General features: G+C 35.7%; 1 protein-coding gene across 2 annotated transcripts in view; it reads right to left on the reverse strand.

Moving 5' to 3' along the window:
• Positions 1-209: 209 nt before the first annotated feature.
• LOC138832925 (zinc finger FYVE domain-containing protein 16-like) overlaps positions 210-24,774 on the reverse strand; it is a 40,458-nt gene continuing 15,893 nt past the window's right edge. For both annotated transcript variants that reach the window (XM_070031185.1, XM_070031184.1), the window contains exons 7-18: positions 23,998-24,376; positions 22,309-22,431; positions 21,501-21,656; positions 19,846-20,070; positions 16,177-16,259; positions 14,978-15,082; positions 14,635-14,782; positions 12,354-12,434; positions 9,508-9,670; positions 8,438-8,543; positions 5,702-5,860; positions 210-2,651 (exon numbers count right to left, since the gene is read on the reverse strand). In XM_070031185.1, the coding sequence (XP_069887286.1) occupies positions 2,493-2,651; positions 5,702-5,860; positions 8,438-8,543; positions 9,508-9,670; positions 12,354-12,434; positions 14,635-14,782; positions 14,978-15,082; positions 16,177-16,259; positions 19,846-20,070; positions 21,501-21,656; positions 22,309-22,431; positions 23,998-24,376 (1,887 nt within the window). In that variant the 3' untranslated portion in view covers positions 210-2,492. The remainder of the gene's footprint in view (positions 2,652-5,701; positions 5,861-8,437; positions 8,544-9,507; positions 9,671-12,353; positions 12,435-14,634; positions 14,783-14,977; positions 15,083-16,176; positions 16,260-19,845; positions 20,071-21,500; positions 21,657-22,308; positions 22,432-23,997; positions 24,377-24,774) is intronic.

The following is a 24,774-nucleotide window of genomic DNA, read 5'->3' on the forward strand; positions in this document are numbered from 1 at the left end:
CTCCTGAGTAGCTAGGATTACAGGCGTGAGCCGGCCAGCGCGCGGCCATGAGACTCTTATCTTCAATAACAACTCAAAAAAAAAAAGCCAGAAGTGGAGCTGTGGCTCAGTAGTAGAGTGCTAGCCTTGAGAAAAAGAAGCTCAGTGAAAGCATCTTAGCCCTTAGTTCAAGCCCTAGGACTAGCCAAAAAAAAAAAAGAAGTCCAGTCTTTCTACAATATTACTTCCTTTTCAGATTCTCAACTTTTACCTAAACAAGTTTAGTGTCCACTATTAACAGTATCCCAGGTTGTCATTTTTTATTGGTATGGCCAGCCTCTTCCTGGATTGTTTTGTTACCACATAGTCATATCTCTAGTATAGCAAAAAAATTAAATATATTTACTATATATTATATAAAATATATTTGCTATATATTACCTCCAAGAGACAAAGCAATGCTTTTATTCCTTTCCTAACAAAACCTAACAAATTGCTCTGCACACACCACACATACAGATGCATCCCTAGTTTGTTGGATATAGATATAAAACAAAGGGGCAATGTTCTACTTCATATTTCAAAATTCAGGGAAAGCTAGTTGTATGAAAAAGCATACAACTAAAAACTGATCAATCTAGATGAACTACAAGAAGGCATTCTATTTCTTAACCCTTAAAAAATTAGTATTTCAAGTACCAATGGGAAGAACATGTTCAAGTAAGTACAAATGCATTTAGAAATATCCATGTACCAAGAATGTTTAAACATGTGCCACCAAACTTTAGGTACACAATTCCAACTGTTACTGAATATAGATGCTTTATGAAAAGGAATCCAAAGTTAACCCATTGTAGAAAAGCCTTCATCTATTTGATTACTTTAAAGAATTTAGTGTTCATAAATTGTGCACCTACTCTACAAAACACTTTCCAACATGTAAACAGACATTATATAAAAGAAACATAAACTGAGTTTGAAATGTACTTTTTATATCATTTCAGTAAATTTCACAAATTATGTTGCCATTTAACTAATACCAGCAACATTTTACATTGTTTATGAAATAGCAATTACCAGAAGACAATACTCGGCAACATGTGCATTTGGCTAGTACTAAAGATGTGATTGAGCAGGGACCACATGCCCAAAGAGATTAAAATTCTTCGTCTCTCCTATTTTGAGACCTTTGATCCTGAGTTATAGACTTGATTTGATCTATAATTTTAGATGCTTTTTAATTAGGGCTATGTAGTGTTAGTAGTTTCCTTTTCTTTAGATATGCAATGAGTGTTTATGATACAAAACATATATTTCACATAAGAATAAAAAAGGCATCAAAGTAATGATTAGATTTTACATAACTTATACAATACACATTTTTTCTTTCCTTTTTGCTGCTTGAAGTAATATGGAAAGCTCTGTAACAGTCTCAAATACATAGTCTTTAACTTATTTTAAATATCCTGGTATAAAAAATAGTTACCATACAAAGAATTTAAAATATGTAAAAGTAATTAGCTCATTAAAATGTATACTTCATACATTGTTGATGAAAAAAGTTGTCAAGAACTTTCTAAGGATTAACATGGAAGTAAAAAAATCTGTTTCAGGCTGCATTTATTGCTACATAATAACTATTTCAAGGATCATCTCTGGCCTATTGTCAGTCTTAGAAATGTTAAATGCAGTGGTATACTTTGAAAGGAAGGAAAAAAGTTAATACACTGTGATATAAAAATATTGCCTATTTATAAATTATTAACCATTTATAAAACACATTTCAAATCATATGTTACTATAAAAACAATATACTTAAATATAGAATCATAAAATCCAGAAGCACCCACAATTATTTTATGAATACCATTTAATCAAGAAAAATGATATTTGTTTTTATATCTACCTACCTCTATCTCTTTCTCTCTCTTTCTATATATATATAATAATAATTTAAGGGAAAAATGTAAAACTCTGACTCCAATCCAAACAGTTTATGTAATCATGGAGGTAGATTTCCACTCCATTTATACAAATAAATTATTGGCTTTATTCAAAGAACTGTGTCTAAGATCTCCAAACTGATCAGTGCCATTGAAACAGATTTTTAACAGACTTTAGAAACTGGTATTCTAAGTGGCATACACACAAAACAGATATTTCCTTCATATGGTTACATCTGAAAAGCGCCTTCATTAAAACCACTCTTGGGTGTAAAGAGGTATAACTAAGTGCAGATACTTTGGCTTAACAGTTAACACAGTAAATAAGACATATTTCTTAAAGTGAGAAGAAATCTGTGTCATTCAGGTACTTGTATTATGTAAAGCTGAAATAACTGTTATTCTCTTAAATTCTTAGATTATTTCTGCCTAAAAAAGCAAAGCTTTTATGTTTCAGTCATTAAATGTTTACTTTTTTTTTTTTTTTTTAACATTGTGGCATTTCAGAGGTGGTGCTAGAAATAGTTTTAACAGATCAGTTCAAAATATAAAATATAACACATCCTTTCACTAAAAAAGATTTTCTATAATGAAAAATACCAGTTCTATTTCTAATGGTAAACTAGAACTGGAGGTCCCGCCATGGATCACAGGAATCAGGGCACTGTCAAGATCATTTAGATAATGCTGAGGCAGAAGGTGGCCTTCACATCCCGCCTGAAATTCAACCTGGGGAAAAAGAAAATCTTGATAAGATGACCCTGAAGATTAGCAATCTAGTTTACTTTTACAGATGAATATAAATGTAAGTATTTAAAAAATATTTAAAAATATTTAGTTTAGGCATGTTAGTACAAACACTAGACACTTTATTTTTTAAAAAAAAAAAAAAACAGTCTATGTTCTCCCATTCTTTTTTTTTTTTTTGTCAGTTGTGGGCCTTGAACTCTGGGCTTGGGTGCTGTCCCTCAGCTCTTCAGCTCAAGGGAGCACTTTATCACTTGAACCACAGTGCCACTTCCGGTTTTCTAGTGGTTTTTTGGAGATAAGAGTCTCACGGACTTTTCTGCCCGGGCTGGCTTTGAACCTCGATCCTCAGATCTCAGGCTCCTCAGTAGCTAGGATTACAGGCGTGAGCCACCAGTGCCCGGCTCCATTATTTCTTTTATCCATCTACTACAAAAATTATATTTGTTCCTTTGGCAGATATTATTCTTTTAAGTAATATATAAATATAATGGAAGGGTTGGGTCTTTGAATAATTATCAAAATTACTTTAAATAATATTTTTAAAATTTACTTAACATATTTCAGATGTGATAATATTAGAATTTGATATTGATGGTAAAATTCTATTTGACTAAAAAAAAAAATCAACAATGCTTGCTCAAATAACCAATAATTACAAGTAGTTTTCTTGAAAGGGAGCTTTGAAAACAAAACTTCCTTTTTCCAGTAATATATCTTAGCTGGAGAAAAACAAGCCAGTATTTTAACCACTCTAATGAGAATCTTCTTTGAAAGTCTTTACGAGATGTTGGAAACAGTTAGAAATTAAATATACCTAACAGATTTGAACCACAAGTTCAAAGAAAAACAAACAGCTTTTACTTGTAAGATGAGCATCATTCATTGTTAAGAATAATACAAGTTAAGATAATATTGGGGTATCATATTTTACCTATAAAATTGTCAAAGTCCAAAAGTTTTAGGGCTAAGGAATATAGCTTAGCGATAGAGCATGTATGAGGCCCTGAGCTTGATTCCCAGCCCCCACATATGCATGACATAGGAGCAAGATCTCTCAGCATTTGCAGAAATATATTGGCATGACTGCTGTTTAGAACAATATATTATCTATAGAGTACATACTTGAATCTGTCAATTCCCCTAGAAATTTTTCTTATGGCTGTACTCATACTTTTCAAAAACAAAATATTGTGTTGACGATCTAAATTTTAACAATATACACCATATAATGCATGAAGATCTTGTTAAAAAAATATGTCCTAATGAGTAATAGATCTATGACATATTAAGGAAGCATGGTAAAAATAGTATAAAAGGTGAGATAAAAAGCACACACACAGGGGCTGGGAAGGTGGCTCAGTGGTAGAGCGCTTGCCCTGGGTTCGATTCCTCAGCACCACATAAGCAGAAAAAAAAAAGCCGGAAGTGGCGCTATGGCTCAAGTGGTATAGTGCTGGTCTTGAGCTGAAGAGCTGAGGGACAGCGCCCAGGCCCAGAGTTCAGGCCCACGACTGGACCCAAAAAAAAAAAAAAAAAAAAAAAAAGCACACACACCTACTTGCTTTGTACATGTATAAAATAATAAAGAATATTGAATGTGGATAGCTTGATCAGGGATAGAGAGCTGAGGAAAGGTGGAAGTAAAGTGGGGTTGAGAGTTAAGGGTTGTTACCTTATATGTAAGGTAACAACCCTTAAATATATATCTACTAGTACCATTTACTTTATTGTCTGGACTTATCATCTACAAGGTTCTAACATCTACATAGAATATACTGAGAATGCAACCAGGCGCCGGTGGCTCAAGCCTGTAATCCTAGCTACTCAGGAGGCTGAGATCTGAGGATCCGGGTTCAAAGTCAGCCCCACCAGGAAAGTCCATGTAACTCTTATCTCCAATAAACCACTCAGAAAACCTGAAGTGGTGCTGTGGCACAAGTGGTAGGGCACTCACCTTGAGCTGAAGAGCTGAGGGACAACGCCCAGGCCCAGAGTTCAAGCCCCACAATCGGAAAAAAAAAAGGAATATACTGAGAATGTAGTTTTCTGCAATGTTCACTGATCCTTTTACATATATACTTTCAAACTTTTAAAATTTTAAATCATGTGAATTTAGTCAGAATAAGTAAGTTTAAAAAACTACTAATCAGGGCTGGGAAGGTGGCTCCGTGTAGAGTGCTTGCCTTGCATGCATGAGAACCTGGATTCCATTCCTTAGCACCACATAAAAAGAAAAGGCCGAAGTGGCACTTTGGCTCAGTGGTAGGAGGATTAGTCTTGAGCTGAAGAGCTCAGGGACAGCACCCAGGCCTAGAGTTCAAGCCCCATGACCAAAAGAATGAATGAATAAATAAGTAAATAGATAAATAGATAAATAAATAAATAAATTACTAATCAGGCAGGATAGCCATGGGTCAGAACACCCTGCTATATGTAAAATAATTTCACTGGCCACATTTCTTTTACATATTGGTCAATAGCTGTTTCCACTATAATGACAGAGTTGAATTGTAAGAGAGACACAACAACCTGCAATGCCTAAAATATTTATTGTCTGGCCTTTTATTTTAAAAATTGGCTAAATTCTGTTTTGGAGATCAACAGAGATAATACATATGAAGTGTTTAGCACATATTTTATGTCCTTAAGTTCTAGTTAAAGGCTGGGGATGAAGCTCAGTGCCATTCCCAGCACCATTTAGAAAAAAAAAAAAAAGACCCTTTTTCTCAAAAAGTTACAGAAATATCTTTTGATTTTTTGGGGGGGAGGGAGGTCCGGTCGTGGGGCCTGAACTCTGGGCCTGGGCGCTGTCTCTCAGCAATTCAGCTCAAGGCTAGCGCTCTACCACTTGAGCCACAGCGCCACTTCCAGCTTTTTTCTTTTTGCTTATGTGGTGCTGAGGAATCAAACCCAGGGCCTCAGGCATGCAAGGCAAGCGCTCTACCACTGAGCCACCTTCCCAGCCCTCTTTTAATTATTTTAATATACAGTGTATTCATTTCAAAATCACACCACAAAATCCGCCTTACCATATCAGTGTCAATGGAAACTCTTAGTGCAATCTTATTCATTCTATTCCCCTTAAGAGTTTTCAGGTGAGGGCACAATGCAGCACTACAAGCCATGGCTATTTCTTTTGCAAACTGATAACAAGTAGATAAATCCTGGTCTTTTGGGAAGTATATCACCTAAAATGAATTTAATTGGGAAACAAGTCATGATTAAAAATAAAAGAAACTTAAAAATGCACCCCAATTGATCATATTAAGTGAAGTAAGCCAGGCCCAAAGAAACATCCCATGGTTTCCTCATTTGTAATAATTAGTATTTGTCTAGGATAATCCTAGCAGATGAGCAGAATAGCTAAATAGCTATGTACATATGACCATATAAGATGATGCTAAGCAAAATGAACTCCATGACATGGAAACAAGAGGTTTTTCTTTGTTTTTGTAGTTTTTAATGTATTATGTGATTTCTTTTTTGTTTTGTGGTTTTTTTTTTCCTATTGTTTATCCCCTGTTGTCATTGCAGTTGATTTTGGTGCCCTGGGTATTGTATATACCTTTATCTTAATTAGGGAAGGGAAGGGGAACAACAAAATGGTGAGACAAAGGACCAAGGGCGAGCCAATGCAATAGTGATACTCACAAGACAATATGTCTTGGGGAGGGAAAGTGGGAAAAAATGGGAGAGGAGGTAATAAGTTTGACAAGAAATGTACTTACTACCTTACATATGTAACTAACTCCTCTGTACATCACTTGGACAATAAAAAATTTTTTAAATGTACCAACTGCTACTTTTGGTTAAATTTTAATTCCAATGTTTCATGAAAATCATTAGTTGAGAACATTCTTTTTTTTATTTTTTTTTAATTGTGAAAATACTGTACAGAGGGGTTACAATTACATGGGCAAGATAATGAGTACATTTCTTATCAAGCATTGTAGCCTCCTCCTTTGTTTCCCCTTCCCATCCCTTCCCATCCTCCCCCCACTCCCCCACCCAATCCTCCCTGCCCCCCATCCTCCCCCACGAAAGTTGTAAAGTTTGTTTTTGACATAACGACTTGTACATCTCATTGTTGCAATGGGTCCACCTGTATCCCTATTTAAACGATTTGTTTTTCCCCTTCCCCTGCACAAATTATACCGACATCAAATACAGTGAGAACATTCTATATCTACAATTTAACTCTCTCTATATATATCTACAGTTAACTCTATATAAACCAAAGATTGCAGATTATGAAAAAGGCTCAGTTATTTTCACTTAAAGTTGACTTGTTATCAATGAAATTCTTGTTATCTCAGTTTACAAAGCCCATCCTGTAAGGACAGCTATATGAAATTAAGACCAAAGATAATATTCTACTGTTTCTATATTTACTGTAGCTTTTATCTTACACATACATAAAATCACAAAGAATACCTGATTACCTGATTACAGGATAGTTGAATGAGGGAGAATAAAGGATTGGGAGGCTTTAGTTCTATAGTTTCATATTCTCTTATTTTCTTAAAACATGGTGTGAGCACACCAGGCACTGGTGGCTCAGGTTTATAATCTTAACTACTCCAGAGGCTGAGATCTGAAAATTGGAATTCAAAGCTAGCCTGGGCAGAAAAGTCTGTGACACTTATCTCTAATTAATCACCAAAAAAAAGCCAGAAGTGGAGCTGAGGATCAAGTGGTAGAGCACTAGCATTGAACAAAAGAGCTCAAGAACAGCACCTAGAACCTGGGTTCAAGCCCTAAACCCAGAACATTAAAATAAAAAGTAAAAGAAGCAAAAATAGGGCTGGGAAGGTGGCTCAGTGGTAGAGTGCTTGCCTTGCATGTATGAGGCCCTGGGTTCAATTCCTCAGCACCACATAAGCAAAAAAAAAAAGCCGGAAGTGGTGCTGTGGCTCAAGTGGTAGAGCTAGGGCGCTAGTCTTGAGCTGAAGAGCTGAGGGACAGTTCTCAGGCCCCATGACCGGACCCCCCCCCCAAAAAAAAAAAAGCAAAAATAACTTTTATAAGAATACTGATTATAGGGGCTGGGAAGGTGGCTCAGTGATAGAGTGCTTGCCTTGCATGCATGAGGCCCTGGGTTCGATTCCTCAGCACCACATAAGCAGAAAAAGCTGGAAGTGGTGCTATGTCTCAAGTGGTAGAGAGCTAGCCTTGAGCTGAAGAGCTGAGGGGCAGTGCCCAGGCCCAGAGTTCAGGCCCCATGACCAGCAGGGAAAAAAAAAAAAGAATACTAATTATAAGCTGATGTCAATAAAACATTTTATTCACTGTAAGAGTAAAATAAAAATATTGTGAAATAACATATTACAGTACAAACAAATATGGCAATGGACCATCATGATGATAACCTGAAGTTAGTCTGCTGAAATCCAAACATGATGGGTAAAAGACAGACATAGGTGAAAATCTGCATCTCAAAGTATAAAGTAAGAAGTGTAATGAACTGTAGTTAAACATGCAAAGGTAGAATTATGTACTCTCTACATTAAAAAAGAATGCCAGGTGCTGGTGGCTCATGCCTGTAATCCTAGCTACTGAGCAGGCTGAGATCTTAGGATCGTAGTTCAAAGCCAGCCCAGGCAGGAAAGTCTGTGAGACTCTTATTTCCAGTTAACTACCAGAAAACTGGAAGTGGAGTGTGGCTCAAAGTGGTAGAGCAATGGCCTTGAATAAAAAGAGCTCCAGGACAGTGCCCAGGCCCTGAGTTTAATCTCAAGACTAAAAAAAAAAATTTTTCCCCTTACCTCAGTACATTTTAAAATCTTCTCATCAGTTTCAAAATCTGCTTCTAATTTTATTTTTTCACTTGGAAATCCTTGTAATGATATTCCATCCACTGAACTGGTAACACTACAAAATAAAACAATGTAATCCTTTTATTAACAAAGTACTTTTTATAAAATAAATTAACAGATTTGAATGGGTGAAAGAAAATGAAAGCTTGAAATAACAAATATCTCAATTATAGGCAAAACAATTAAATCTCTACTTCACTTATCCCAACTTCTTGAATGTATAAGTAATTTTTGTTAATCAGTAAATTATATCTTCTTTTTCATATAGTCAATTAGAGCCTATGTTTAAAATATCTTAAGTAGTATCCTAACATAAAAACTGTCTCCTCAGGGCTGGGAAGGTGACTCAATTATAGAGTGCTTGCCTTACATACATGAGTCCATGGGTTCAATTCCTCAGCACCACATAAACAGAAAAAGCCAGAAGTGGCACTGTGGCTCAAGTGGTAGAGCACTAGCCTTTGGCTGAAGAGCTGAGGGACAGTGCTCAGGCCCAGAGTTCAAGCCCCACAACTGACCAAAACAAAAAACAAAAAACAAACTGTCTCAACTTAAAAATTTATTTTGGAATGTTTCAGCATTAGCCACCCACCTCTTCCTTCTGTGTTCCACCCCTCAGCAATCTCCAAAAGGGAAAGACTATGGGTAATTGAAAAGTGGAAGGAACAGCAGTAATCATCTACAAGACTGCCAGTGTCCATATTCACCCATCCAAAAGGTATTATTATTTGATTAAAAAATACACCATATAGCGGAAAATATGTTGACTTTTGTCAAGCCCACAATGCTATTCAATAAATGTTTTGACACTGGTTCCTTCCCAATTTGGCCACCAATTAATAGCAACGTGACCAAGAAAACACATCTTTGAAAAACCAGACTATATTTATTAAATGGAATATAAGCACTTAAAGTAGTGGCATAAATATATGTTCAATCATGAAATATTTAGTTATATCATAGTTTTTATCCATCTCCTTCCATCAAATCAATTACATTGTACTAATAAAAATTCCTACCCTTTATTTCCTTTTTCTTCTGAATCTACCCAGCATATATCCACATATTCTCTCAAGTCTACTGCATCGACTTTTCCACAAGTAATTTTAAAGTCTTTTTGCTCTCGTAGAGCAAGCCGCAAGGCATCCATGGTTTCTGGAGTTATTTGGACCATTAAGCCATCTAAAAAGGAAAGTTACATTTTACATTTCTTTTTCCAAATATCAGTCTGTATTCCTATGCCATAAAATTCACTGTTAAAATACATTGAGAGCAACAGATGAATGAGTAAAGATGATGTGGTGTACAGACCAGAGTACTATTCACCCAGAAGAATGAATGAAATGCTGCCATTTGCAGCAACATAGATGGAACTGGGAGACATTATGTTAAGTGAATATACCACACCCAGAAAAAAAAATTGTTTCCAGTTTACATGTAGGAACTAAAAAACTGATTTCATACAAGTAGAGAATAAAACAGTAGTTACTAGAGACAAAGAAAGATAGTAGAAGGGAGATATAGATGTTAAATGACGTACCAAAATACAGTTACATAGAGGACTACATTCTATTGTAGGGGACTACAGTTTGCACAATTTATTAAATATTTCATAAAGAACTATAAGAGAAGAATATGAAGTTTTCCAATACAAAGAAATGGTTTTATGAAAATGGAAGACTAATTGCCAATTTAATCATTACACATTTTATATATATATATATATATATATATATATATATATATATATATATATATATATATATATATATATATATAACACTGAACAGCAAATAAACAGGATTACAGGATTACTATATGTAACTTAAAAAATGGAAGTGAGGGGCTGGGAAGGTGGCTCAGTGGTAGAGTGCTTGCCTTACATGAATGAGGCCCTGGGTTCGATTCCTCAGTACCACATAAGCAAAAAGAAAAAAGCTGGAAGTGGCGCTGTGGCTCAAGTGGTAGAGCTAAAGAGCTAAGGGACAGCGCCCAGGCCCAGAGTTCAGGCCCCACGACCGGACCCCCCCTCAAAAAAAAAAATGGAAGTGAAAGATGTACAGTGTCTAACACTATACCAATTACAAGTTAGCTAGATAAGTAAACATACAAACAGATGAAAAATGAGCAAATGTTAGGAATAGGCATTTCAAAGTTATGTATGTGCCTAATAAATAATAAAATATAATGTAACAAAAATAATAAATACAGGGCTGGGAAGGTGGCTCAGTAGAGTGCTTGCCTTGCAGGCACAAGGCCCTGGGTTCGATTCCTCAGGACCACATAAGCAGAAAAAGCCAGAAGTGGTTCTGTGGCTCAAGTGGTAAGGTGCTAGCCTTGAGCTGAAGAGCTGAGGGACAGTGCCCAGGCCCAGAGTTCAGGCCCCATGACTGACCAAAGAATAATAATAATAGTAATAAATACAATGAGGTGATCTACTTCTTAATAAATAGAAATATGCCAATAATGACCAAATTTGGAAACACCTACTGACTGACACAAATTTAATAGTATGATCATACCATGTTTGGAGACTATGTACACCAATAAAAAAATCTTATACATCAATGTTAATGAAAATTGCTTTAAACACTTCATAAAACATTTTAGCAGTATCTGGCAGAGGTAGTCACTAATTAATTGTCCCTGAAATTCCACTCCTAGAAATATAAGAAAAAATTGGAACGTGTATCCCATGTATACATACACAAGTATGAATGCCAATAGACTTATTCTTTCTTTCTATTTTTTTGTCAGCCATGGGGCTTGAACTCTGGGCCTGGGACTGTCCCTGAGCTCTTCAGCTCGAGTCTAGTGCTCTATCACTTTTAGCCACAGCACCACTTCCCTATTGTTTGTAATAGTGGTAAAAACACCAAACAATTGCTTTAAACACTTCATAAAACATTTTAGCAGTTTCTGGCAGAGGTAGTCACTAATTAATTGTCCCTGAAATTCCACTCCTAGAAATATAAGAAAAAATTGGAACGTGTATCCCATGTATACATACACAAGTATGAATGCCAATAGACTTATTCTTTCTTTCTATTTTTTTGTCAGCCATGGGGCTTGAACTCTGGGCCTGGGACTGTCCCTGAGCTCTTCAGCTCAAGTCTAGTGCTCTATCACTTTTAGCCACAGCACAGAGGGGGTTTTTTTTGGTTGTTTTTCTTTTCCTTTTGTTTTATTCATTTATCTGTCTTTGGGGAGGGTAATAGGTGGGACAGAAATGGTAGAACAAAGGGTGAACAAATGCAACAGTGGTCCCCACTAGACACTACGTTGAAAATGAACTATACAATTTGTGGGTGGGGATGAAAGGGAATAACTGAAGACAGTGAGAGAAGGAATGACACTGTCCAAAACAAAATGCACTCATTACCTGACTTATGTGACTGCAACTCCTCTGTACATCACCTTTATAGTAATAATATATATATTTTGGGGGGGGGGGGTCCGGTCGTGGGGCCTGAACTCTGGGCCTGGGCGCTGTCCCTCAGCTCTTCAGCTCAAGGCTAGCACTCTACCACTTGAGCCACAGCGCCACTTCCAGCTTTTTTCTTTTTGCTTATGTGGTGCTGAGGAATCAAACCCAGGGCCTCAGGTATGCAAAGCCAGCGCTCTACCACTGAGCCACCTTCCCAGCCCAGTAATAATATTTTTTTAAACAAGATAACACTCAACATAATATTAAGTCTTGTAGTTAATTCTGGGGTCATGCTGTAATTCTTGGATTAGATGATAACTTCATTTCACCTAAGTCTATGGCCCTATTCTTTATAACATATATAATTCTTTTACAAACATCAAATACATTTTTAAAAGAACACCTTTGTATTAAAACATTCAAAAATAAAGCTCATACCTTCCACTATGCTGGACTTAGCAAGAAATCCTGAAGATGTTTTCAGAGCACCATTGAATACCACAAAACTTGCACCTGTCACTGATAATAAAATAACCATTATGTTATAAAGTGCTTATTTTACGTTATGTGATATTTGTGAAAATCAGAATGTGGACCATTTTTTTTTTGAGGGGGGAATGCTAGTCCTGAGGTTTGAACTCAGAGCCTGGGTACTGTCCCTGGGCTAGTGCTTCAAAGAACTTGAGTCACAGCACCACAGACGGGGCGGAGGAGAGAGGGAGAGAAGAAGAGAGAGGAAGAGAGATGGTTGGAGAGAGAGAGTGTGTATGTGCTGTCCCTGGGCTTCTTTGCTCAAGGCTAGTGCTTTATACCACTTGAACCACAGCTCTACTCTCTCTCTCTCTCTCTCTCTCTCTCTCTCTGTATCTGTGTGTATGTATGTGTGTGTGCAGTACGCGTAAATTAATTGGAGATAAGAGTCTCCTGAACTTTCCTGCCCAGTCTAGCTTCAAACCATGATCCTCAGATCTCAGCCTTCTGAGTTGCTAGGATTACAGGCATAAGCCACCAGTGCCTGGGCAAGATCATATATGTTTTAAGTACTCAATAAATATTATGCTTCTAATACATCAGAAATTCAATAAAAAAAGATAAAATTAAAATATTGCATAAAAACAACTTGATTTTTTGTGTAATCAATAATAGGCTACACTATGTTAAATGTTTATGCTTATATAAGGGTATGAGAAATAATATTAGTGAGACCGTAATTCAGAAGGGAAGCCCACACCTGATAACTGTATATTAAATTACAAATAAATGTGACTTTGACACAGAAATTCCATTTGTAGGAACTCAGCCTACAGATAAGTATGTGGTTATTCAGAACAGCATTTTTATAAATAGCTGACAATTTATAACAACATAAGGGACAGATAAGCTCCTTATATACAAAGAATTACCACCATGAAATATTTAAAAAAAAAACAAGATGCACAATGGAACAATGTTACAACTTATCTTTAAAAAATCTGAGAGATGGGGCTGGGAATGTGGTCAGTGGTAGAGTGCCTGCTGGCAAGCATGAAGCCCTGGGTTCAATTCCTCAGTACCACATAAACAGAAAAAGCCAGAAGTGATGCTATGGCTCGAGTGGTAGAGCACTAGCCTTGAACACAGACAGGCTCAGGGACAGAGTCCAAGCCCCAAGTTCAAGCCTCAGGACTGACAAAAATAATTTTTTTAAATATCTTAGAGATGATGTCTATGCATGTATGTATTTACTAATGGAAAAAATGTCTCTGAAAAAGGGATCAAGGAACTGACTAATACTAGTTCAGTTACCTGTAAGAGGATGCCTAGATAGTTAAGGGACAAAAATGTTCGTTTTAATTACTGTATAAATATTCATATGTTCTGAATCTTACCACACATATTTGTCTGTGCATATATATTTACTTATCAACCAATATTGAGTTATTAAATGTAATGATGTTAATTTACATTAAGTAAAACATAATACAAAAAGTATAAATATCCAGTATAAAATGTTAAAAAGGAAAGATAATAAAATGCCAACAATAGCCTTTTCTCGGCCTTTTCTTTTACTAGTTTTCAAAGGACATTTCCTAAGCTCACTAAAAATTAGTATATGTTGCCTTTATAAAGAGGAAAAAGTTGTATTAGCATCCAGAGTATCAGGCTATTTTAAGTATGTTATCCTATAATAATGAGTTAAATACATGGAATACTTATCTCTACCTCACTTCACATTTTTCAGGCCCAGTATTTTAAGGATTTGGTAATCACAGCAGTCATTGAGGCCATTCAGCCACAACGGAGCACAATGCCACTCATACATGTTCTTCACTTGACCATCTTCATCATTTTTATAGCCTGACCTATTTATAATTTTACATATCTTCATCTTTTTCCACCCTGTGCTTTCCTAACTAACAGAGTTAGGCAGGGACTAAATGCGAAAATGAAACCACCTTACTCCAAAGAGAATTACTCAGACTTGTCCCATAGTGTATATTAAACATGAATAGCACAAAAGGACTGAAGTCTTACAAGTCTTCAAGCTTGATTAACAAGAAAATATCACAAATTGGAAGTACCCAACACGTTACTTATGTAGCTGAAATTTCAAGCAATTAAGCAACTAAGAATTTATTATCATTTCAGCAAATATGTAAAATATATGTGTATTTTCCTTAGAAGTGAGTTCTTCAATTGAAGAGGCTTTATAAATTAGCACTAGGAGCAGTGATCTTACCTTTTCTAGGATGACCAGTGGCACTGTTGGCCTGTGTTTGATAAACACCATCATTCTGCACACAGACCAGATGGGAATCTGCTTCTGTACTAAAACTAGCTCCAATACTAATGACATGCTCATTAGAAGAATTTATTACTTTCATCACCTAGAAAAAAACAATCACTTGATGATGAAAAAAATAGGATTAAACAAATTATTACCAAATTCTAAAATGTCAATTTCATACTTGTTGCCATTATATATTAGCCTAATTCAAAATAAAAAATGTATTTTAACAATACTAAGCAATTCTAATGTTTAACATATATCTTTAAAATTTTAATAAACCAAGTATACTCACATCACTGTATTTTTTCCGAGGGATTTTTATACAACTTTTTCCCATTTCCATATGAATCAATAGCTGGTCTATATTATGCAAGGTATATTGATAATTTCGAAGATCCTACATAAAAGAATCACATTTCCACAAACTTTACATTGCTACTCACAAAAATTTACCTATCCATTAAAGCCTTTTAGGCTCTACCACATTAAAGCTTCTGACAGAGCTATCAAAATACTATCTAGAAAGCTAGTACCAACTGTATAAGTTGTTACAAAACTAAACAAATCCTTCCAGCTACCTAATAGACTTCTGCAGTGCTTGGTGATAACTTCTATTTCTAGCCCCAGATCTTCCAAATACAGGTCTTTGCTATGGTTTTCCTGTTTCCCAAAAGCCATGTGCTAAATGTTTGTTAACCTGTGGTGCTGCATGGGAGGGGGAGCTTTTGGAGGAGGTGCTTAGTAGAAGAAAGTTTGGTCACTGAAGTGTGCCTTGAAGGAGATATTAGTGTCCCAATCCTTTCATGTTTCTTTGCTACCCAGCCACCATCAGGTGAGCAGACTTCCTCTGTGAAGAGTTCTCACATGTTGTCCTATGCTCTCCCCTACAAAACAGTGTCAAGTGGCTATGGGCTGAAACCTCTGAAACTATGGAACCAAAGTAAGCCTTTTCACTTTATAATTTGATCACTTCAGGTATTTTGTCACAGTAGCAGAAATCTGACTAACACAGTCTTGAAACCAGATATGGATTAATGAAAAATCCATAAATATTTCTCTATGGCAACAGGTAAACACAAAATTACAAAATGGGTGAAAGGGAATCAAACTGCACTGAATCCAACCTTTGCTATTACAAATGTGGAAACTAAGGCTATTATTTGTCCCAAACCACAAAACAAATTGATTTTACTACTAATCATTTTACTAAAGCTTCAACAATTCTAGAGCTCTTTGTAAAGGTCTTATATTACCTAAGTATGTAAAAACTGCAACAGAACTCATCAGAACATATCAGAATCATTCATACATAAATGAAGAGATACCAAAATAAAACTCAACTCATCAAAAATACTCTATATTAAGTGAATTAGGTTTTAATAAGAGTTTTCAGATACCCAAAATGCCAAATCGAAACGGTAAACAAATACAATTTGTTCAATACTTCAACTACTAGTATAAGAATACTTAATAAAATAACTTGTTACTCACAACAAGTAAGTTCATAATAGTGTGTCCTATTTCTCCGAAAAGAGGTTTTCTGCCTCTGATACTTGTTAGAGGTACAGGATAGGCTACATATACATAAGAAAAACTGGTTACTACCAATAAAATTTTAAAAAATAAAGTCATGTTTATTATTTTAATTCTTATTTTCAAACAAACATTATGCATAAGCACCACTCAGTCATCAGGGGAAAATGAAATATGATATTAACCCTTATTGTGTAAATTTACATTATTCTCAACAGATTCATGGCCTATCAGTGTTACAAAAGGGAATTTATATACTACCTAATTTAACACTTAATGACTTTCCAATCAGACTGTCTCAACATTAAAGCATAGCTAATTCGCATTAGTTTTAGTAATTTATTCTGAGACCTTAACCTTTTTTTTTTTTTTTTTATTGGTTCCGGTCATGGGGCCTGAACTCTGGGCCTGGGCGCTGTCCCTCAGCTCTTCAGCTCAAGGCTAGCGCTCTACCACTTGAGCCACAGCGCCACTTCTGGCTTTTTTCTTTTTGCTTATGTGGTGCTGAGGAATCGAACCCAGGGCCTCTGGCATGCAGGGCATGCGCTCTACCACTGAGCCACCTTCCCAGCCCCGTGAGACCTTAACTTTTGTCATTAGCTTGTTTCATATTGTAAATTGTACATCTCTATAATAAAAGCCAAGCTATATCTAAAATTACACGAGCACCACTACCTTCTAAATGCCAATTTTGCTGTGTGCTGGTGGCTCATGTTTGTAATTCTAGCTACTCAGAAGGCTGAGATCCAAGGATCACTGTTTAAAGCCACCCTGGATAGGAATGTACACAAGACTCTTATTTCCAATTAACCAGCAAAAAGCCAGAAATGGAGCTGTGCCTCCAGGGTAGAGCACTAGCTTTGAGGGAAAATAACTATAAGGGACGATAGAACCCAGGACCTGAATTCCAGCCCCAGTAACTTCACACAAATGCACAGACCCAAACAAAACAACAAATTAAAAAACTGCCAGTTTATCTAAAATTTAGCAGAACATAAGAATACAGAAAATAGTTGAGAGTACTTATTTCCATGTATAATTGATTATTTTTCTTCATTACCACTAAATAGGTATTAACTTTACAGTTTCAACACTTGCAATTTTAAAAAATAATTTCCACATGTTGCTTCAAAATTTTCCAACTTTCGGTCCTATTGTTTATAGATGTTATCAGCCAAAATACTGGCCTTTATTACAGACTGTATTTTCCCTACTCACTATGATTAGCTAGTCACTTCTAATCATCCATAAAAATAGCATTCAAAATGGGCACTGGGGACTCATGCTTGTAATCCTAGCTATTATACTGAGATACAAAGTTAGCCTAGGCAGAAAGGTTTTTGAGACTCCATATTCAAAATAACCAGCAAACAGCTTGGCTGAAGATCTCTCTCAAAGTTAACATTTGTCATGAACAAACAATCTGAACACTGAGTTCATGGCCCAGACCTAGGAAACAAAACAAAATATAACACACAAAAAATGACATTCCAATATTATCAGAAACAAAACATTAGGCTGAATGGAGAAAGAGTTGACTCAATTAAATATCTTCTCCGGTTTATACAAAACAAAAATCTCAAAGGAAAGTAATTTTTGTTGTTGCTGCTGTTTTAGTAGTACCAGGGGTTGAACTCCGGACCTTGTACTTGCTAGGCAGGTGCTCTACCACTTGATTCATGCTCCCAGCCCTTTTTGCTTTAGCTTTTGTGGGAAAAGGGGTCCAGGGTTTTGGGGGCCAGTCTGGGAATGACAGGTGCACACCATCATGCCCAACTTATTGGCTGAAATGTTGTCTGGACTTTATGCCTGGACTAGCCTCAAACCACAATGTGGCTTTAAAAATTTTCCCTATTTTGAACTTTCCACCAAGAAAATATTATTTAGAGCCGGATGCTAGTTACTCAGGAGGCTGAAATCTGAGGATCACAGTTCAAAGCCAGCCTGGGCAGAGAAGTCTGTGAGACTCTTATCTCCAATAAACCACTCAGAAAACTGGAAGTGGCTCTGTGGCTCAAATGGTAGAGCACTAGCCTTGAGCTGAAGAGCTGAGGGAAGCACCCAGGCCCAGAGTTCAAGTCCCACGACCAACAAAAAAAAAAAAAAAGAAAGAAAATATTATTTAGAATCAAATGCCTAAAATTCATCAGATGTGATGTACTGCCCATTTACCAAATTATTTCTTGAAAAATATTAAGGATAGGGGCTGGGAAGGTGGCTCAGTGGTAGAGTGCTTGCCTTGCATGCAGGAGGCCCTGGGTTTGATTCCTCAGCACCACATAAGCAAAAAGAAAAAAGCCAGAAGTGGCGCTGTGGCTCAAGTGGTAGAGTGCTAGCCTTGAGCTGAAGAGCTGAGGGACAGCGACCAGGCCCAGAGTTCAGGCCCCATGACCGGACCCAAAAAAAAAAAATATTAAGGATAAAGATATGATGAGAATTCAAAATGTTAAACCACTAACTGGGTACTGTTGGCTCACATAGCTACTCAGGAAGCTTAGATCTGAGGATAGAGGATTTGAAGCCATCCAAGGCAGACAAATTAGAGAAACTTTTATTTCCAATTAACCTGGGGAGGTGGGGGAAGAAGCTAGAAGTGAAAATGTTACTCAAGTGGTACAGCACTCAAGTAACCATGAGCAGAAAAGCTGAGCAAGAGCATTGAGGCCTAGAATTCAAGTCCCAATACTGGCATCAATTCTCCTCCTCACTAAAAAAAAAAGAGTAACACTGTAATTAATTTTGTGATCTATAACTAGGCCATTACAACAGTTTCCAAATCTCCAGTTGTGTCAAAACTATATACAAGAACACACACACACACACACACACACACACACACACACACACACACACACACACACACACACACACACACACACACACACACACACACACACACACACACACACACACACACACACACACACACACACACAAACAATTTAGCCTCTATCACTTTTTTGTTGTTTTTATGCCAATACCAGAGCAAACTTAGAGGGGTTTAGTACTGTCCCTTAGCTTTTTCACTCAAGGCTAGCACTCTACTACGCCTAGCCACAGCTCCATATCTGGCTTTTTTGCTGTTTTAATTGGAGGTAAGAGCTAGCTTCAAACTGCAACCCTCAGATCTCAACCTCTTGAACAACTGCAATTATAGGTATGGGCTCCCAGTGCCTAGCATTATCATTTTTGATATTTTGGATTCTTGATAACATCAAGAATCCAAAAATAATAATTAAAAATTTAAGGCATAGAAAAATGACAAAATACTTAACTCTTGGTTATAGTCAGCAAGTAAATAAAGTAGCACTGATAATCTAAGGGATAATTATTCACTCTCACTAATACATGCTTCTATGAAGACTTCAACAAAAATAACACTATCAAAGTTTTCTACATTTTGTTTTGAATTTCAGAAAACATTTAAAGTTACTTATGAACACCTAGAAACTACATAACATACCAAGGTTGTCTAGATTAACTTGGTAGAAGATGCTTCAGGAATTTAAAAATAGAGCAAATGAAAAGTAATTCCAGTAAATCTGTTAAATTATTTTAATAATCTCCCTGAATGTTTTCCTTTACAGTGCATTTAAAAATATGCAATCTTATTATTCTCAAACTTACCTTTATATTCTGTACCCAATCTCAACATTAAACGCATAGGAAAAACTTTTGCCCAAGGAATTTCCAGTTTCTGGATAAGAATTCCACAAAGAAAAGGATTACTTGGTAATGGGAGATCATCAAGTTTCTGAAAAGTAGGTGTAATAAACAAGAATCCTCCATGATCCTTGCTATTGAGAAAACTCTCAGTAAAGGTAATATTGTCCAAGTTTTCTACATATTTTCCTAGAAACAAAATTGTTAATAAAAACATTAAAAATTGTTTTGTAATTGTTGACAAAACTTTTCAATTCTAAATGTCCAACCCAGAGTTTATTAAGACAAATAGAGAATGTTTTTCTCATTCCTACTTTTCCTTTTTCCATTTTCCCTTTCTTTTTGGTAGGGTAGTGAGAGGGGCAATAATAGGGTTGAACTCAAGACATCACATATGATAGGCAGGTGCTCTACCACTTAAGCCACATCTTGCATATTTTTTAGTTATTTTTTGCACAGTGTCTTGTATTTTTGTCCAGGGCTAGGCTAAGACCATAATCTTACTATCTATTCCTGAGTAGCTGGCATCACAGTATATACCATGCTAGACTACTGATTGAGATAACGTTTCACTTTTTTTTTGACACTGGTTGGCTTGGAATTATAATCATCCCAATCTCTCTTGAGTAGCTGGGACTACATTTGTGAACCACCATGACTAGTCTGCTTATTTCTAATCTTAGACAAGTATCTAGTCTGTGTGGTGGCACATAACTACAATCTCAGCCTCTTAAAATGCAGAGAATAGGAAGATAATCAGTTTGATGCCAAAGCCAGCCCAAGCAAAGTAAAGTCCATGAGACTCTTATCTCCAATAAACCACTAGGAAACTGGACGTGGCGCTGTTGGCTAAAGTGGTAGAGTGCTTGCCTTAAGCTCAAGAGTACAGGGACAGCGCCCAAGCCAAGAGTTCAAGTCCCACAACCAACAATAAATAAAATAAAATCAATGAGACCTTATCTCAAAAAGCAATCTAGGAGTGGTGGCACTCCTGTAACTTGGGAGGCAGAGGTAGGAGCAATAAATACAGTCCAAGACTGGCCTCAGGTGAGCACTAAAGATGGACTGAAGCAAAAAGGGTTGGGAGCATAACTCAAATGGTAAAGTACTTGCCTAGCAAGCATAAGGCTCTGAGTTCAAATCCAGTACTGCAAACTGGGGTCATCTATTCAATGCTATCTACTCATGGGAACTAGGAAAGATGAACAAGAATTTGAAAATATTTCTAACCATAGATATCATTATGTTTTTCTACCAAATTACATCCCCCAATGTGGTACAAATGGTAAGAAAGTATATAAATACATTTTAAAAATCAAGGAAGTAGATACATTTCCATTTTAAAAATTGAACCTCTATATACAGACACAAATCACTAATCAATTTAGTGCTAAGTTTAAGGAGATGAAAAATGATGATTAATTATCCTTAAATCTATCATAAGGGGAGTGAAAATGATGATTAGGTTCTTTTAAGGAAATCAGCAATCCCTTTACAGCAATGAAGTAAGAAGACTGCAAATGAAGCAATCTTCCATATAATTTACACAAGCAAAAACATAAACTCCTTTAACTAGTTTATACATCTCCTATTCTGACAGTACTAATAAAACGTTATACCTTTTAGAGCATTTTTATACAAAGTGATGAACAGTTTGAAGATGTCCTTAGGAATTCTATCTTCATTTGGCAAGCATAACAACAGAATAAAAATTTCTGCCTGTCCCAAACCATGCAATCCATTGGTTGAGAAGTACCAATATTTTTCTGAAGAATCTTGAATGACAAAAGCATACAATCATAAATTAACTTCTATTAATCTAATAAGCTAAAACCTGTTTTTGCATGAAGTACAACTTTTTGAATTTCTTATTTTCTTATTTTAATGTAAGAAAAGAAAAAGGATTATCTTAAATCAAAGAACAAATAATACTGAAGAGGTTTACTAATATTCTGAAATAAAGTAAGTTAAGAATATGTTATTTTCAAAGAGAATACGCTGACAAATATATTACTGAGTAATGAGGATTATTATTCAGGAATTTTTAAATTAGATCAATGTCATTTACTTTAAAACTTATCTTTCTTGCTACTAAATCATGCTTCCTGCTTATCTCATTTACCAAATGTCAACTTTTCTAAAAGCCATGAGTCCACTGTATAGAAGAATTAAAATATACTGTATTTATTAAAACAATGAACTTAACCTAGGATGAACAGAGGGATACTACAAAAATCTTTTTAAGCTTATACATCAAGTTCCATTGATTATAAGTTTGTAAAATTTATTTAATCATATATGACTGAAGAACCAACATCAAATGCTGCTTATTTTTTTCACTGTTGCTATTCAAAATCTTACTTAAAGGACATAATTATTTCAGAAGTCTAGCTTAACAATTAAGCAAAAAGATGAATATTTACTTACAAGATACTAATTTGACATTCACAAGTAGATTAGCATTTAGGATAAATGTAACAGGACGAAACCCTTCACCTTCAAGAAGCAAAATTATTTGTTCATGGGATGGGTGCTCTTGTATGACAGGCACTAAACAAAAGAGGTCACATATCAGTCAGCACAAATATCTTCTTAAATATGCTTACAATGAAAAAATACAAATGTGCAAATTCACCAATAGCTTGATGAAACTGAAGAACAAAAATATATTCATAAAATCAATCGACATCCTGTCAACTATTTTATAGTCATCTTTACCTTTCTATCCAGGAAAGATATATTATAAATGCAACAAATCATTTGTATATATAGTTATTATAAATATATGTAGTAATATATATATACATATAGTACATATGTATATATAGAATATGTACAAATGCATTGATTAAACAGCTTACATGTAAAACTTTAGCATCTTCAAAATTTTAAAACAAGTATGTATGTCAAAAGTGCGTTCTAGGGCTGGGAAGGTAGCTCAGCGGTAGAGTGCTTGCCTTGCAAGCATGAGGCCCTGGGTTCGATTCCTCAGCACCACATAAACAGAAAAAAGCTGGAAGTGGCGCTGTGGCTCCAGTGGTAGAGTGCTAACCTTGAGCTGAAGAGCTGAGGGACAGCGCCCAGGCCCAGAGTTCAGGCCCCATGACTGGCAAAAAAAAAAAAAAAAAAAAAAAAAAAAAGTGCATTCTAGTTTGGCCATCGTTGCAATTCTAGCTTCTGAAATTTACAAGTATGTGAAAATTTCTAGTTTACAAAGAGCAAATATGGATAACTTGGGGGTATACTGTTAGCTCTATGTTATAAATACTTCTTGGTGCTATAGTGACACACAGCTAAAAAAATATATAGGAAATATACAAGGCATACAAAGAACAAACTTCATATATTTCTGTCACTGTAGCTGTTTATGAAAAGGACCTTACAGGGCTGGGAAGGTGGCTCAGTGGTAGAGTGCTAGCCTTGAGCTGAAATGCTGAAGGACAGCGCCCAGTACCAGAGTTCAGGCCCCACAACCGACAAAAAAAAAAAAAAAAAAAAAAAAAAAAAAAAAAAAGGACCCTACAGACATCCCAAGAACAGGTATCTTAAGCTTCTTCTCCCTATATTACGCAGAGGACCAGCATTTCATGTTTCATGATACAACATATTGGCTGAGATGCCAAGTACCTATTCTAGGGTGCCACTCTTATGAGCTAGTCATATAATCTCTAACTTGGAAAGGACCTTAGAGAACATTTTGTTTATAAAGGAAACTAAGACCCAAGGAAATAAAATAAGATGCTTTAAATCACATGTGAAATAAAGAGCAGATGAGGAACTAAAAATCCCTAGTTTTGTCATCTAATCTAATACTCTTTTTCTTTTGGTACTATGATTCTTATTTTAAGTTGTAACACTAATATAATGGAATGCTACAAGTCTCTGAATTTCTTGACTATATTGCACTTTGACTAATTCTAATAAGGGATCCAGATGTGAAAAAACGAATCATAAAAGTTCAAGTCATTTAGGATTTGCTTTCTGTAATAAGATTTTTGTAAACTAAAATCATCATTTCTTGTACATACAACAAAATTGTCTAGGTAAAAATTCATAAAATATAAATCAAATTCGCCAGCATATTCTTTTTAAAATTTTAAGTAACTGCTATCCTACCTGATTCTTCTTCTCCAGATGCTGCTAGAAGTGGAGGCAAACCATCTGCATCATCAGGTAGAAGACAAATCTTCTTGCAAACATATTTGTCAATACCACACAATAACCTATAATCTGACATAGTAGCAACAGGTAAATTGCTATTAACTATGATACCAGTTGAATTAGATGGCTCCTCAATTTCTGCAAAAACATCATCATCTAGAGTAAAAGAAGCAGCATTCGGTAACCCCTCAGTTGCTGTGTTTATAAGCATTTTTTCTGAAGATGAGACATGAGAAATAGGATTCTGAATTATCTCATTTCTTGTACTATCTCCTATTTCATTGTTTCGTTTTCCCACTGTTGTAGAAAGAGTATGATCTCCTGTGTTTACAGTCTGTAAAATACAGAAAACAAATTAATCACTTCATATTATCTTTTCAACCACAAACGTTGATACCTATAATCAAACTCCTTCTAGTAAGAATAAAAACCATAATGTATTCATAAATTTTTCTGAAATCAAAGTTCCCAAGAAACAATGCCATTGTACTTCTCTAAGTTCAGAGGCAGATGCCATTAAAGAGCATAAGGTTTTACTCTTACTGCATGCTTAGGTAGATATTAATGAGTCTAATATTATTGACTTGAAAAGTATTATTTAACATTATTGACTTAAAAGAGAAGTTGAGGATCCTGTACCATATTATACAGTAAGAAACTCAGCTCAACTCAGCCAGTCAAAAAAGCTCTGGAAGGATAGGTGAAAAGGAAAGGAGGGAAGGAGGGGAGTGA

The sequence above is a fragment of the Dipodomys merriami genome, unplaced genomic scaffold (genome assembly GCF_024711535.1).
Source record: "Dipodomys merriami isolate MVZ:Mamm:240054 unplaced genomic scaffold, mDipMer1.0.p SCAF_20, whole genome shotgun sequence".
Lineage (NCBI taxonomy): Eukaryota > Metazoa > Chordata > Mammalia > Rodentia > Heteromyidae > Dipodomys > Dipodomys merriami.